At 45.1% G+C, this 16,083-nt stretch overlaps 1 protein-coding gene and 1 long non-coding RNA gene across 2 annotated transcripts; both read right to left on the bottom strand.

Annotated features, from left to right (window-relative positions):
• Window positions 1–9,228: 9,228 nt before the first annotated feature.
• Window positions 9,229–11,762, bottom strand: LOC142905122 (zona pellucida sperm-binding protein 4-like). The gene is made up of 8 exons (XM_076051631.1): window positions 11,676–11,762; window positions 11,413–11,585; window positions 11,177–11,274; window positions 10,935–11,083; window positions 10,668–10,845; window positions 10,442–10,574; window positions 9,920–10,321; window positions 9,229–9,234 (listed from the first exon to the last, which is right to left on the bottom strand). Exons 1-8 carry the CDS (start codon window positions 11,680–11,682, stop codon window positions 9,229–9,231), a joined length of 1,146 nt encoding a protein of 381 aa, XP_075907746.1. The 5' UTR covers window positions 11,683–11,762.
• A 129-nt stretch (window positions 11,763–11,891) lies between these two features.
• On the bottom strand, window positions 11,892–12,601 carry LOC142877178 (uncharacterized). The gene is made up of 3 exons (XR_012923798.1): window positions 12,340–12,601; window positions 12,118–12,248; window positions 11,892–12,033 (listed from the first exon to the last, which is right to left on the bottom strand). It is a non-coding gene; the product is annotated as an uncharacterized LOC142877178 (long non-coding RNA).
• Between the last annotated feature and the right edge of the window lie 3,482 nt (window positions 12,602–16,083).

The following is a 16,083-nucleotide window of genomic DNA, read 5'->3' as shown; positions in this document are numbered from 1 at the left end:
ATAAAGGGAATAATGACTGAATCCATCAACTTAAAGAAAGAGGCTGTGAGAAATATGGGTATATTTTGGAAAAGATACATAGATTTGGGAAGAACAATCATCTTCACAATATTGACACGGCCGATTAATGAGAGGGGGAGAAGTTTCCATTTGTCTGTCATAATTTTAAGTTTGCCAATCAGGTCAGAGTAATTCAGTTTAAAGAGAAGCTTTGGGTTCCTGGAGATGTTAATCCCAAGATAAACAAAGGACTCAGTAGAAACTTTAAATGGTAAATTATTGATAAAGGCAGGGTCGAGTCCATCGGACAGAGGCATGAACACACTCTTTTCCCAATTTATGGCAAAACCAGAGAGCTGACCAAATTTCTTTATGAGACTTAGAAGTGGGGCAAGAGAAACCCTAATGTCTGACAAGGTCAAGATCACATCATCTGCGTACAGGCCAATGGGACTATCCGAGGCTCCACGTCCAATGCCAACGATGTCAGAGCAAGTTCTAATCGAGATAGCCAAGGGCTCCAAAGCAAGTGCAAAGAGCAACGGCGAGAGGCTGCATCCCTGTCTAGTCCCACGATGTAATGGGAAAGGAGGGGATCTGTCATGGTTGGTCAGGAATGTGGATTTGGGGCAAGCATAAAGCATTTGTAAAAGAGTCAAAAATGTATCGCCAAATCCAAACTTTTTAAGCGTGGCAAACATATATGTCCATTCAATTTGGTCAAATGCTCGCTTAGCATCTAATGAAATAACAGCCGAGTGTGATGAGTTAGTGGAGTAGATGTTATTTAGCAACCGACGGGTGTTGGAGAACGAGAACCTAGAGTGATATCAGTTTCGAGTTCTAGCTTAGCAGAATCATTAAGAGTAGGAATGTTCAGTGAGTCTAGAAACTCGTCTGGGGCGAGTCAGTGGGCTTAGATTTTGAAGTGTACAACTGGCTGAAAAAATAAAACATTTGTTGTTGATCAGTATGGGATCAGTTATCAGTTGTAGGGTAGCAGAGGAGATTTTGTGTACTGCCCTGTCAGCCTGTACTCCTTTCAGCTGCCAAGCAAGTAATTTGTCAGGCTTAGCACCAAGCTCAATTAAAGTCACCTCCAATTATTATATTATGAGTATCATATTCTGCAACGAGTTTAAAGATTTTATAAAAAAAAAAAAAATCAGGGCAATCAAAATTTGGGGCATAGATATTAAGGAGAACTAATGGAAAAGAACTGATTGTGCCAGTGACAAGAACATATCTACCTCCTGGATCAGTTGTAATGGAGTTGAGTACAAACAGAGTAGTTTTGCGGATAAGAATGGCAACCCCTCTTGCCTGAGATGAGAGGGTGGATTGGAACACTTGTGACACCCATACAGATCTTAAACGTTTCTGCTCAGTAGGCTGAATGTGGGTCTCCTGCAAAAAAATAATATCTGATGACAGAGATTTTAAATGCGAAAATACTTTCCCCCTCTTAAGTGATTTGCCAGGACCCCGGCAATTTCAAGAAGTAAAAGTAATAAGACTCGTTAGCATCGTGTCTAGCCTGCATTTAGGAAACAAAAGAAGAGATAATAAGAGCTGACATGGAAAAAAAATGATAAAAAAACTGACAGTTTAAAACACACAAGGAACACAAAACAAGGTAACAAACCAGAAACTGCAACAAGAACAAGCGGCAAAACACATTATCCATGGTGGAGGCTGCCGGGTAACAGAGACAGCTGAACTGTGCTGCTGCAAAAAAAAAGGCCTACTACTACAGCACCGTGTGTACCTCCAAATCTTAGATTAATAAACATTAAGATGCACCTGAAGGGTCATAGTTATAGCAAACTGTTGCCTAAACCCATATTATTAAAGCATATTAAAGCGTATGTTGTGCAGACACTAAGCGCCTACATAGAAGGCTATGGCAGTCGTGAGTCGTCAGATAGTGAGACGGCAAACCGTTGAGCATCCACCGGTGAGTCAAAGATTTTCACTGAATTGTTATAAACAACCTGGAGCTTGACCGGGAAACACAGTGTGCATTTGGCGCCGGCGTCAATAAGCTTCTTCCTCACGGTGTCGAAGGCTTGACGTTGAGATGATACTTCGGCCGTGTAGTCAGGGAATATAGAGACCCTCTCACCGTGGTACTGTAGCGGGGCCTGCTCGCGACTCAGCCGGAGGATACGGACCAGGTAGCCATCGTTATGGACTCTTGCAATGATGGTCCGCGCTGGCTCGTCCGCGAGTGGCTTGGGTCTCAAGCTGCGGTGGGCCCGATCAATTTTGACAGGCTTGGTGAAGCTATCACGGCCAAGATGCTCCGATATCAGCCGAGAGACAAACTCAGTTGGGTAACTGTTTTCTGCGCCCTCTTTAATACCGACAATCCTGACCTTGAGCCTGCGAGAGCGACTCTCCAAGCCGTTCACCTTAGCTTGAAGGCGCACGTTCGCCGCCGTTAATTCTTTACATGTCGTCTCTAGCCCTGTAATACGGCTGTCGGCAGCGGAGAGAACGTCATCGATGTCGTCCATGCGGTGTTCAGCTTCGCGATGTTCTTTTAGAAGGGTGGATAGGCATGCTTCGATCGAGTCAAGGCGCCCCTCCATCGACTTCTTCAGGTCATCTACAAGCGTGCAGATCTTGGAGAGCTCGGCGCCATGGCTAGCAATGGCAGCTGATATAGTATCGGTGTTAGCGGTAGATGGGCTTGCCTGAGATGCCATCTTTTTGCCCTCATTCTTCTTGGCCATTGCACAAAAACAAAGCGCGACGTGTTATGATGCAGGACGGTGGCAGGGCGAAGGGAAAAATAAATATCCAGGTGCAAAAATTTATGAAAAAGGAGGTAGCAGCACGGAGCTCCGAAAAAACACGTTTACTCCATTACGGCGCACGAGCGCCCCCCCCATTTTATTTTTATTTTTTATTTTTTGTATTTCTTTCTAATTCATTCAAAACATTTTGATTGGACTATTGCTTTCTGTTAATAAAACAATGCTCGAGATAAAGTTATTAAGTTTCTTTTGAGTATGTAGACCAGCAGTGTAATTTACTGCAATGCAAGGGGGGCGCCACCTACAATATTGCCTAGGGCGCCACATTGGTTAGGGCCAGGCCTGCACGGTGTATTCCTCTTCCAATTCTGATAGTCCATTTTTGCTTACATTTACCATTGTTTTCCTGTTTCACATTTAAAATTCTTTGACGTTGACATTTTGCTTCAACTTTTTTGACACTGATCTCATCATTGATTTAAGTTCCTTGCATACATATTGATACCACAATCCAACTAAAATAAAGAACTTTATTTAACCCTAACCCTTAATGCAGCTCTAGGTAACTTGGACTCATTACTACTCCCTGCTGGTTGAGAACCGCAAATACTCTTTGCCAGTGTCGTAAAGAGGAAAAATACGAGTCCTTCACATGGGTTTGTTGACACAGCCAGCATACTGAAGAATCGCTTGAAAATATGTCCACCGACGAGGTAAAGTAACATGCGTTACATGTTTGTTTGTTTTGAATATTGTTATTTTGTTTTTTTGAACGTGACAGACAACTACAATTACACAAACAAGGATAGTGTGTTGCTTAGACAGACGGCAGTGTTTTGCGCTTGGTTTGCATCATGAAAATTGCTTGGAAATGATGTGGTGTATAATGGTTATAATATTACAACAGGTTATAAACCCGTGTAGCTGTAATGTCTACAACAGCTGTTCAACGTCGCATTGATTGGGTGGAAATGGCGAAGTGACGAAGTGAACACGCTGCAGCGCTAGTTTATTGATGTGGGGAAATACAAATAGTCGCCGAGCTGGAGCGCTCGTATGTGTTCAGGAAAAACACCAATATGAAATGCAAAACAGACATTGACAATAATGTCGTAGCAAACTGACCGCTGCGCAAAGCCTTCTCTAGCACATCCCAAAGATTCTCAATGGGGTTCAGGTCTGGACTCTGTGGTGGCCAATTCATGTGTGAAAAGTATGTCTCCCTGAACCACTCTTTCACAATTTGAGCCCGATGAATCCTTGCATTGTCATCTTGGAACATGCCCGTGCCTTCAGGGAAGAAAAAATCCATTGATGTAATAACCCGTTCATTCAGTATATTCATGTAGTCAGATGACCTCATTCTTTGAGCACATACTGTTGCTGAACCTAGACCTTAAGATTGGACTCTGGAGCAATAGAAGAAGGTCATGTGGTCTGATGAGTCCAGATTTACCCTGTTCCAGAGTGATGGGTGCATCAGGGTAAGAAGAGAGGCAGATGAAGTGATGCGCCCATCATGCCTCGTGCCTACTGTACAAGCCTGTACAGTAGGCACAATTAATGCAACACTGGATGGAAATCAGTCTTGTGACATTGCAGAATCTTATTGAAACAATGCCGCACTTATTGATATCAAAAGCTGCAAGCAATTGATCTCGTGTTGCGGTTCTGAAAAAAGTGGCTAGAGGAAAAACTTGTGTCTCGCAGTGTCCCAAGTGTAACATTTGATATGCCACCGAGCTCTGGGACTCAAGACTAGCTTAAAAAAATCTGGTTGGCGACTCTGCTTTGTTTTGGTGCTCTGACGTTCTCATTAGCTCCGGTGCTCGTACTAGCTGCTACGTGTTTTGCATTCAGGTGTACCGGAGGCTTGAATAACTGCGGTGGAACGAAATCTCGTTGTGGCACGTGCAAACTCGTGCAAAGTACGTTCCGTGTTGTCTAGAGTATAAAATAAAATGTGAATCAACGCGATAATGTCCCGACCCTAATATATATGAAAAAAGCGGCAAAAAAAGCATTCAATGTGAATACAGCATAACAGTCAGTGAAGTTTTTCTTTTTCATGCTGAGATCGATTGTAGAATGAAAGACATTCCAAGCTGCGAAATTAATTTCTTTATTCGTATACGGAGGCGTTCCGAGAGAGGAGCGGGGCGGGCGCTCGTGTACGTTATTTACACGATCACCGCGATGTACAAAAGAAACGTGTGGGATTCGTGCGTTCGCTACGTTTTCAACATCCAGATTTTTTGGGACGAACGTAGGTTTCTGGATTTGAGCGTACGTCAGGTATCAAGATGAAATCCACGTACGTTTTCGTACATGAGGCCCCAGATGATTTTAATATTAAAGCTCTCAAACAAAAATAAATAAAATGCCTTCTCATTGTTTTTATTATTTTTATTTTAGTTATTGCATGCTTCTATTTTATGTACATTACTCAGTTGACTGGAGCCCTGTTACAAAATGAATTTCCCTCGGGATAAATAAAGTATTTCTGATTCTGATTCTGATTTTCAAAAGTTGTGTCGTGATGTATTCCTCTTCCATTTCTGATGGTACATTTTTTTGCTTTTGTTTTACAATCAAAACAAAAGTGTCAAGCAAAACCCAGGTGATGTTAGTAATAAAACTCTGACGCAAAAAACAAAACAAAAATGTGAAAGTATTACGCTTAAGCTAATGCATCTGACCACCAAGGAAAATATTTGGCCATAAATGAACTATAACGGTTGTGAATTATTAGTTTAGATGCTCCTTCGTGGTCAGCGACTTATCATCCCACGCTCGCTGCAGCGTTATTATGTGAAGCAGCTGCACCAGGGGCACCCTGGCCTCGAGGCCACTAAGCGCAGGGCCAGGGAGACCATGTACTGGCCTGCCATCTACAGCGACATTGAAGAAGAAGTCTTCAAGTGTGCCCCCTGCAATGCTCTCAAGCCTCATCAACCCAAGGAGCCCCTCCGGCTGCATGTCATCCCTGACTTACCTTGGTCCCTTACTGCAGCAGATGTGTTCGAGTGGGGGGGAAAGGAGCATCTGGTGCTTGTTGACTCCTACTCTGGATGGTTTGAAATTGACCAACTCACTGGAACGGCAAGTGCTACACTAATAACCAAATTTAAACGTTACTTTGCCACTCACGGAGTACCACAGCAACTCATGACGGACAATGCTACCTACTTCACCAGTAGAGAGTTCCAGGAGTTTGCTCGCAAGTGGGACTTCTGCCATATCACCAGCAGTCCCCTGTACCCGCAGTCAAATGGCCTCGCTGAGAGGCCATTTGACTGGGTGTGATTTCACTGCTCTGAAATCACACCCACCTAGCAGTCATGATGCCAGATGTTAGTGGTAAACAGACCTCTTGAGTTAATCTCATCGTTTATTACCGTTCAGCGCACTTGCCTTGTTCTTCCCAGTTATATACACACTGAGCATTTTTAGTAAGAAGCCCATGAACTGGAAACTCTAAGATGTGTAGAACAGACAGAAATGGCTCACTTGGGAAATTTCTGTTCTGCATTTACATAATTACAACTATTGCACTTAGCAAAAAGTGCGAGCAGACTGGCATCGATTTGTGAGTCAGCCTTGCCATAATCGTGCACGTGGTCTAGAAATGGTGTGTACGGAGATTGGTCTCCCAATATTTCAAACACACTACCATCTTCCATTACACTGGTTGCTCCCATTTTAATCAAAAGTTAAAAGTCCTTACACATCGGGCAAAAGGCGAAGCGACGCAAATAAGCGACACGAAAAGGCGAATATTTCGCCAGCAATTTTTTTTATTTATTTTTAATTTTTTCTATACACACCAAGCGCGACGCAAATATGCGTCTAAAATTCGCTAAGCCACTGAAGTTTGAGGCTCTTTCTGTCTTCTGTCGCGCCGAAGGTGAAACAATGGAGTCGACAACATATTCAAGTGATGATGTCCTGGTGATGGTTGAATCAAAAAGGAAAAAGAATAGAAGTGTAGTGTATTGACAATATTCAGCTAGAGTACCCTGCCCTCTTGTGGTTGTGAAATGCAACAGCCTGAGTTGTAACCTGTTTTTTTTTGTTGTTGTTGTTGTTGTTGAGAGGGTTGACGTCGTATTAAAGTTCCAGTCTGCACGGTCTCAGTGCACTCAGTCAGGTCTCCGTCTGACTTATTGAACCACCCCAATATATTACAAGAAGTATTTGGGTTCACCTAATATTGTTCTTGAGAGGTGTTGCAGCCATTAAATTAATGACTTTCGTATGCCGACTACATTAGTTTATAGTGGACATGTTTTCTGCTTATTCTTTTGCTAAAATTATAGTATATCATTTGTTTTTTGTGTCTTGAGAGGGCATGTTGTGTGCGTCAGGGGGATATAGGTCAGGTGAATACGCGGCGGCGCGGGTGGAAGATGAAGAAGCGGCGGTTATTAACCGTTTTTACCACGTTATTAAGGTTCCTGTTGCCATATGTTTTTCGTTTTCCTTTGGATGTTTTTATCATTTAGAAAGCTTTTCGGAACAGATTTAAACCAAAGATTTATTTTTTTTTAACCGAGAAGTTTTGTTTTACGTGCGTAAAACGAACCACAGCTTTCTACACCACGGCTTAAAAACAACAACAACAACAACAACAAAACCCACATAAGGAGATGGTTGAGTTAGACACGACCATACAGGAGCTTAAATTTGACCCAGTGAAATTTGGCCAGTACTTCTGTTGTCCGTCGGACAATTTGGAGGAGTGCGCCGTCAACTGGCTCCGCGTTTGCAGAGGGAGAGGACATTGTTGACGTGTTGATATGACGTCCTTCGACCATCCAACATTTTGGATTGGTCAGAAGTCCAATATTCGCCCTTTCGCCTGCGAAAAATGCGAGACAGGAGTGAAGAAAAAAAAAGTAACAGTCGCTTTTACGTTCCGCGAACATTCGCTGCCGGTGTGTACGGTGCTATTGACTTCAGTAGGGTTTAAAATAGCGCAAATTCGCTCCCGGTAAACACTCAGATAGGGACCTTAGACTGGGCAGCAATATGGTCCAGACAAATCTCAAGTTGCTTTTTGCTCACTGCCCGTTTTCACCTACCCCAATACATATATATTCACGTCCTTAAAGGTGACCAACACACGGTTACCCACACTAAAAGCTTTGTAGATCTGTGTATCTCGCTGCTCGTTTCCTCGTATTTCCTGCATCCCGCGAAAACGGTCTGTTTCACTGCCTCCTCCGTGTACGCCTGCCGCCCAGCCCACTCCGCTGTGATTGGTCGCTGCTGAGCCTCACTTCCTCAGTGTGCCGGTGCAAGAGTTGAGAGTAAACGGCAAACTTTGCGAAACCGGCACAATTTAAACACTTACTGTAGTGAAGGCTTCACCCTTTAGCAGCGGTTTAGTGGCTAATCCAGCTTCATACGGACCCAGCGTGGGCAAAGTTACGGCCGCAAGGCGGACCGAAGTTCCCTGGACGTATTTTGTGCCTTCCGTGTCCCCGGAAATATATTTTACTTTTTGTACTGACCGTGTTTTTGTTTTGTATTTTTGCCAGACATTTTAATAGGCTTAGAATGATTTCCTTTCATACTGTTGACTTGTATCAAAACACTGTCCTAGCAGAGAAAATATGGATGCTGAAACAATCACTTCAGTCATAGAGTCGTTTATTAGACAAGAATATCTGCACAACTTAAGTCCACGCCAAGCACAAAGCAGGAAGAGCTCTATACAACTACAACTCATGTTAACATGCTGGCAGCGTGAAAATCGCTACAAGGAGCGAAACTTGCGAGTCGCTGCCTCTTCAGTTTCGCTGCCAGCGAACACAACACACATAAGCAGAGCACGGAGTTAGCAGTGGTGGCTAACAGTTCATCAACACAATTCAGCGGTTGTACGTTGCAAGTAGTCTTAAAACTAATGTTGCTTCAGGTCACAGTACACTCACAGTCATCATCCATGTTTTCAAATATGGCCGTGGCTGACTATTCTCTCATCGTCCACCGGAAAGGAGATCCGGAACGCATTCAAGTCAATGCGTTCCCAGTGTTAAAAAAAACAAAAACAAAAAACAAAAACAACCTCTGAACACAGCGTAGAGAACCATGCCCAACAACTGGCAGGGCTCACGTCCAAGTCCACAAACATGACAGACCAAGATAATTCATGGAATATTTACATTTAATGAAATACATTTAGAAAAAGAAATACAATGGGCTTTATCATAGTGCCACGTCCTTGTTGGTCTTTAAAGTTGGGTCCTTTTTAATCAGCATTTTAGATCTGTGCATTCGTCTTTGTCACTTTTTCATTGCTCCAGTTGGTCCCACTTGGCAATATGGTCCCGACAAATCTCAAATGGCGATTTGTTGAATGTGTGGCCGCTCTTCCACACAAACCCTTAACTGCTTGATTTGCCTGCCCCCCTGCCGCCAAGTTTGATCATGTGCATGAAAACCATTCCGTTAGTGAGCTCTAAAACTGCAAAAAGCAGAGTGAAAGCAACTCAAGGTCATTCAGGTTACACAAGACAGTTTGTTAAAATATTTATTTCTTGAACTTTACGGCCATGTGACAAAACGCTGCTGCTGCTGGCTCTGGGGGCCGGGGCCCAGCTGCTGCCGCTGCTGGCTCTGGGGGCCGGGGCCCAGCTGCTGCCGCTGCTGGCTCTGGGGGCCGGGGCCCTGGCCCAGCTGCTGCCGCTGCTGGCTCTGGGGGCCGGGGCCCTGGCCCAGCTGCTGCCGCTGCTGGCTCTGGGGGCCGGGGCCCTGGCCCAGCTGCTGCCGCTGCTGGCTCTGGGGGCCGGGGCCCTGGCCCAGCTGCTGCCGCTGCTGGCTCTGGGGGCCGGGGCCCTGGCCCAGCTGCTGCCGCTGCTGCTGCTGCTGCTGCTGGCTCTGGGGGCCGGGGCCTGGGCCCTGGCCCAGCTGCTGCCGCTGGCTCTGGGGGCCGGGGCCTGGGCCCTGGCCCAGCTGCTGCCGCTGGCTCTGGGGGCCGGGGCCCTGGCCCAGCTGCTGCCGCTGGCTCTGGGGGCCGGGGCCCTGGCCCAGCTGCTGCCGCTGCTGCTGCTGCTGCTGGCTCTGGGGGCCGGGGCCCTGGCCCAGCTGCTGCCGCTGCCGCTGCTGCTGGCTCTGGGGGCCGGGGCCCTGGCCCAGCTGCTGCCGCTGGCTCTGGGGGCCGGGTCCCGGGCGGCCCTGGTGGCTCGGGGCGTGGCCGTGCGGTCCGTGGCTCGGGTGGCCGTGCGGACCGTGGCTCGGTCCGTGGCTCGGGTGGCCGTGCGGACCGTGGCTCGGTCCGTGGCTCGGGTGGCCGTGGCTCGGGTGGCCGTGCGGACCGTGGCTCGGTCGGCCGTGCGGACCGTGGCTCGGTCCGTGGCTCGGTCGGCCGTGCGGACCGTGGCTCGGTCCGTGGCTCGGGTGGCCGTGCGGACCGTGGCCCGGGCGGCCCTGCTGGCTCGGGCCGTGGCCAGGGCGGCCCTGCTGGCTCGGGCCGTGGCCCTGGCCATATAAAGGCGAGACTCTTCCATCAAAGCAGTGCTCCTCACAAGTCTTTTCTCCTGGGATGCAAACTTCTGTAGAGCACATGAAATAGATCTGCAGAGAAATAGTACATCAGTAAGCAAAGAGATGAGCTTCTGCCTTAAACGGTAAATGGCCACCCAGTCCAATTAAGTGGTTCCCTAGATACTCACTTCTTCATCAAGATGCTTCTGAGATGTTATGTCCATGAACTGGAAAGCCCGAACTTCAAACCGCCTCTGCTGACGGTTCTGGTTAGTGTCATTCACTCGTAAGATGGTCATAGAATCAAAAGGGTTGGCACACCTACACAGACAGGTACATTTTAAATACGACATTCAGTTTGAGGGAAGAAAAACACCAAAAAAAAAAAAAAAAAAAAAAAAAACACCTTCGTACCCTTCATAAACCAGCACCAGCGCATTCTTTGCAGAGCGAGGGTAGGCTATACAATAGTTCACAAGAAGCACAGCTTCTGGTCTTGAACAATGCAAAAGCACCTCAAGGTAGAGTGGGGTGCCCAGGAGCACCTGCAGGGGCAGACTGAAGCTGGGATAGTAGCTCGAGTAGTTACCGTCTGTGGGATTGGAAATTGAGAATTAAACGCAAATGAAAGCCCATTAAAGTTACTAGACATTTTGCGTGATTACAGTTCAAAAACTTTACCTCGGGCAATTCTCAAGTGGACACTATACAAGCCTGAACTCGTAAACGTTGAAGGCAAGCTGGATGATGGAGTTTTAACCATGACGCCAACACTTATTAGTGACTTCTGCGTGCCACTTGATGCACTGTAGCGGCACTCAACCATGAACCTACAAGAGACAGTTTATGACAGATTCATTTTCTTGGCGGGGGTGGGGTATGCATCACAATGCATGCACAGCAAGTGTGCTGGATCCACTAACCTGAGTGGCTCAGTTCTTGTAATTGCACCATATTTTAGGTGCAAAACGTCAACAGCCATCAGCACCTCAGCCATGTAAATCACAGTCCCACTAATGTTCTGTTAGTAAAAATTAATGTTGCTTCTGGTCAGTTTGTGCAGCATTACCGCGACAGTTTGTTGGATGAAGGCAAATTTGATGCATGAAGCAATACCACATGAAACTAGTAAAGAGCAAGAGAACAGAAAAGCACTTACATAAACTCGAACTCCACATTCTTTAAATCCAAACTTGAATATGGCAACCTTGTTATTAACAAAGACAGGCTTGCAGTCAGGATAGCCAGGAATAACAAGCTTTGTGGGGTCCACAGAGATCGATGGAGGGTTGTCACGAATTTCAAAGACAAACTGTTGGTCTGCAGTGCACTCTACAAATGAAATGCAAGTCACCCACAATTGGTCAGATAAGGTGGTTTTTGAAAAAAACCAGAGAAGTCAAAATTCAAAACCAAATTTACCATCCATTGGGTAGTAACAACCATTAGTTGGATCTCGACAACATCCAAGCCTACTGCAGTCTGTAGCACTTATTCCCACAGCGCCACATTTCACTCCCTGTCCTTTTGCTACAAAACACTCTGAAAAAAAACAACAAATTGGCAGAAAATAAAACCAAAGCCAAAACAGAAAACTCCATTTTAAATTGGTCTTACTTCGCAAGTTTGACGCAAGCGGTGGAGCGTTTGATTGAATGCACTTTGCATTTTGGCCACTGGTGCGCGGGGCTAGGGCCCCATTTACCACACAATATGCAGGCAAAGCCCTCAGCTCACTACGCTGGTCAGGATACAGCAGCTCCACTGTGTAGTTGTTTGCCTGGAATCATCAAGCAGCCTTTCAGGAAAAGCCACACAGTTGAAGCACTCCTGCCGTGTTTCAATACCTTGCGTACACACTCACATTGCAATTAGCTCTGGATTTAACGTGGCACCCAGTGAACGGTATGGTCACTGCATTTTGCTGGTAGTCCACTTGATAACCACAAACTGGTGGAAGCTCCGTGACAAAGAGATAATTTGCATTCTTGGAATCTGGGGTGGGGAGAGGGCTTGTAAGTTGTCAAGCAGTCATTTTGGAGGGTGGGGGGGGGGGGATAGTGCAGATGAACACCTTGACACATACCCTTGACTCTGACTCCACTTACGCTACCTGCACGCAAAGCAATTAGGAAACTCTCTTTACGGCACTGCACTGTGAGGGCAGGAGTGTCGATTGCGGTGCCGCCGGTCGAGGTCGCTGGAGGCGAAGCCCCCTGGTATCTGCTCTCAAGAGCATCATCAGCCAACACACCAAAATTTTGTTGACCAGAGTAGAAGCTGGCAACAGGTTCTGTTCGTTCGTCCCGGAAACCTGTGCTCTCTGAAGCCAACTCCTCAAACTTCTCCTCGTCCTCGTCATCATAAGGGTCATCTGAAGGGGGAAAGAAGCAGATTGAACAAGTGACTGCAGGTGGAAACCAGCCACGCTCTTAAAGCAATGCAAGCATTCACTTTGTCCATTTTCTTTTTTTAAAACACAGATATAACATTAAAGCCAAAACACTTGCAACTGCACAAAAGAAAAGTGTAATGGCACTGTAGAAGCTGCTGTCCTTTTACCAGGCAGTTACAGGTTCTTCTACAAAAAAAAACAAAACCCCAGCGGAATTCTGCCTCGATTAATAAAGAAAGACAACCCTTAAACCGCCCCACCTACAGTCAAACTAAAACATTAATACCACCAATATTTAACAAACATAGCAAAGCATAACACACTTCCTTACCAAACAAATCCACACTTGGATCAGTCAGCGCGCTTGTCCTGTACTGAGGTAAAAAGTCAGAGACTCTGGGAAATTTGGAAGACTTCCCTGCCTGGCCTGAAACCAGCAGCAGCGTGCTGGTCAGAGCCACCAAAAGCACCGCAAGCTTGCCCTTGGCCATGTGTCCAAGTGGAAGCTAACCTCTTGCTAACTGCCTGTCCCTTGCCTCTGGCAGTTATACAGTGCTGATCCTTCATTGATGGCACCTGGTTGCTGGCTGCTGATTGTAACATGCTGCTTAGCTGAGAACCACTCAGGTGATTTTGATTAGAAAAGTGAAGCCAGTGAACAGAAGCGCTGGTAGAGTTTGTAACCGTTTAAGAGCTCTAATTCTTTTGGTATTTTTAAGACAATGCTATATGTACATGTGTCCTTTTAAATACCTAGGAAAGGCTTTTTAAGTATTTCTATCAAGTGAACTATGTTTTTGAGGTTACTAAAACATATTTCTGTCTTTCGAACATGAATACAAAGAAGAATGCCATTCACATAAATTGCATAGACATTTGTCATTCATATTTGTCCTCTGACTTTAATGTTCCTCTTCATGTTTGGGGAGTTCTCAAATGTACATGATTAGACTGCTGGAAACATAAAACAAAAGTGTCAAACAAAATCCATGTGATTTTAATCATTCAATGCCGGCCCGTGGCATAGGCAGTATAGGCAAATGCTAAGGGCGCCGTCCATCCAGGGGGCCCCACTAATGGAGGAAGAAAGAAAAAAAAGTAACTCGCACTACTTTTAAAATGAGTTGTTATGTTGTCTTAAAGATGAACAAAATAAGCCCACAATAATTTGACGGCCTAGAAAAGCTCAATAAATAGGTATTATAATGACAATGACACGTTACTTTCGTAGACCCCCCCTCCCCCCTCCGACTAATTAGGATGTACCTGCTCCCGGGGCGGGGATGGTTGCATTTTGACATTTCGACCCCACGGCAAGTTCTAAAACATGTATAAACGTACTAAACCATCTGGAAAAGAAAAGAAGAGGAAGAAAAACGGGACAAAGACAAGGGTGACGTTACCAATGCGATCATGTCATAACATTATTTCACAGTCCGTTGCACAACGACGTATCGTCGTTAACCATTAGCATAAAATGGTTCGCTAGTAATCAATCAATATCTACTGTTAACAGTTTTAATGTCGAACGAATGAAGCTGTTATGGAAAAACTAAGGTAACTACTCCCACCTTACTTTCCATAGGGAAATGTCTAAATATTTGATCCTTTCAGCATTGTGTTATAGACTAAAATGTGTTGACATTTTTGTTGATATCTGGTCAGCGTACATTTTCTTAGCTTGTAAGAGTCGATCAAAATGCTATTCCTATTGTACCCTTTTATTATAGTTGTAAGCCTACCTGTATGATGTGTTACAGTTTGTATTGTCTACAGTGTGTTTATAGTGTCAAAGGGCACCTATGATGCTTTTCCACTTTTCTGAGCTTTAAAAACTGTTACAATGTTGAACCCTATCGTCAAACGATTGAAAATCGTCAAATAATGAGGTTCATGCATTTGGACGTGAGCCCTGCAAATTGTTGGGCATGGTTCTAAACGCTCTGTTCACTGAGGTTTTTTCAACACTGGGAACGCAATGACGTAGTTGCGTGCCGGAGCTCCTTTCATGGCCAAGCTCAGGCACACTCTCGGACTGGTACCGCCCTCCCCCGCTCTGCCCCGGAAGTGATGTCGCGATGCGCTGCTCCAAGAAAATGTTTTTTCGGTGTCAGGAAAATTAAAAAATATAAAATAAAAAATACAGAGCGACTACCGAAGCACCAAGGACCACAATCGTCGGAGTGGAACGAACAGAGAAAATGTTGGAGGTTTGTTCAGCCTAATGCGGATGCGATGGAACACCGGTCCGGTTGGCAACGGGAGGGAGACGGGCTCGACTCGGCCGGTGAACGACGAGAGAATAGTCAGACACGGCAATATTTGAAAACATGTTGAGCTAAAGCACAGGAATGGGAGTTCCTCAAATTCACACTGCACTGCACTGAGAACAACTACACTTCCCAGAGTGCACCAGCAGCAGCAAACCAACTGCATTTCCTGATCTGCCACTGATTTAAAGCACCTGAGGAGCAGTAGGGATCCTCAGTCACTCAGTCTCAAACAGCCGTCAGAAAGAACCAAAAAGAAAATTCAAGGGAAACAAGTTCACTCAAAGGTTCAATCCAAAGACGCCAATGGTCGGTGAAACGTTTTGTTTACCCTTAAGGTGTTTGAAATGGTGTGATACATTTATGTTTGACTGATTATATTATTGCCTAAGCAGAGATAGTTAATGTTATCTGCTAAAATTCTGTTAAACAGTTAAACCCTGCTAAAATTTAATTTCATACAAGTCATGTAATCATTTAATCATGTTTGTGTAATTCAGTCATTCAATCACATTTGAATTAAGATGTTAACTTTGATTTCTTTGTGTTTAAAGGTTTACAACCTGATGAAATATTCAATTTATCAACCGATGAAACCAACCAATCAAAGATCAAAAGTTGGAAGGCAATAAAGTGGATTAAGTTGGGAAATCTGAATTGTCCTCGCGTCCTTTGGGTTTTGAACTAGGGAAGGACTTGACAATGACTGTGAGTGTACTGTGACCTCAAGCAACATTAGTTTTAAGACTACTTGCAGCGTACAACCGCTGATTCGTGTTGATGAACTGTTAGCCACCACCGCTAACTCCGTGCTCTGCTTGTTACGTGTGTTGTGTTCGCTGGCAGCGAAACTGAAGAGGCAGCGATTATGACTCGCAAGTTTCACTCCTTATAGCGATGTTCACGCTGCCAGCATGGTAACATCGGTTGAATAGAGCTCTTCCTGCTTTGTGCTTGGCGTGGACGTAAGTTGTGCAGATATTCTTGTCTAATAATAAACGACTCTATGAATGAAGTGATCGTTTCAGCGTACATATTTTCTCTGCTAGGACAGTGTTTTGATACAAGTCAACAGTATGAAACTAAATCATTCTAAGCCTTATTAAAATGTCTGGCAAAAATCCAAAACAAAAACACGGTCAGTACACAAAGTAAAATATATTTC

Source organism: Nelusetta ayraudi, unplaced genomic scaffold, assembly GCF_046127955.1.
Source record: "Nelusetta ayraudi isolate G7.1 ecotype Tasmania unplaced genomic scaffold, CSIRO-AGI_Nayr_v1 ptg000135l, whole genome shotgun sequence".
Taxonomy (NCBI): Eukaryota; Metazoa; Chordata; class Actinopteri; order Tetraodontiformes; family Monacanthidae; genus Nelusetta; species Nelusetta ayraudi.
This window is presented reverse-complemented; position numbering and strand designations above follow the sequence as displayed.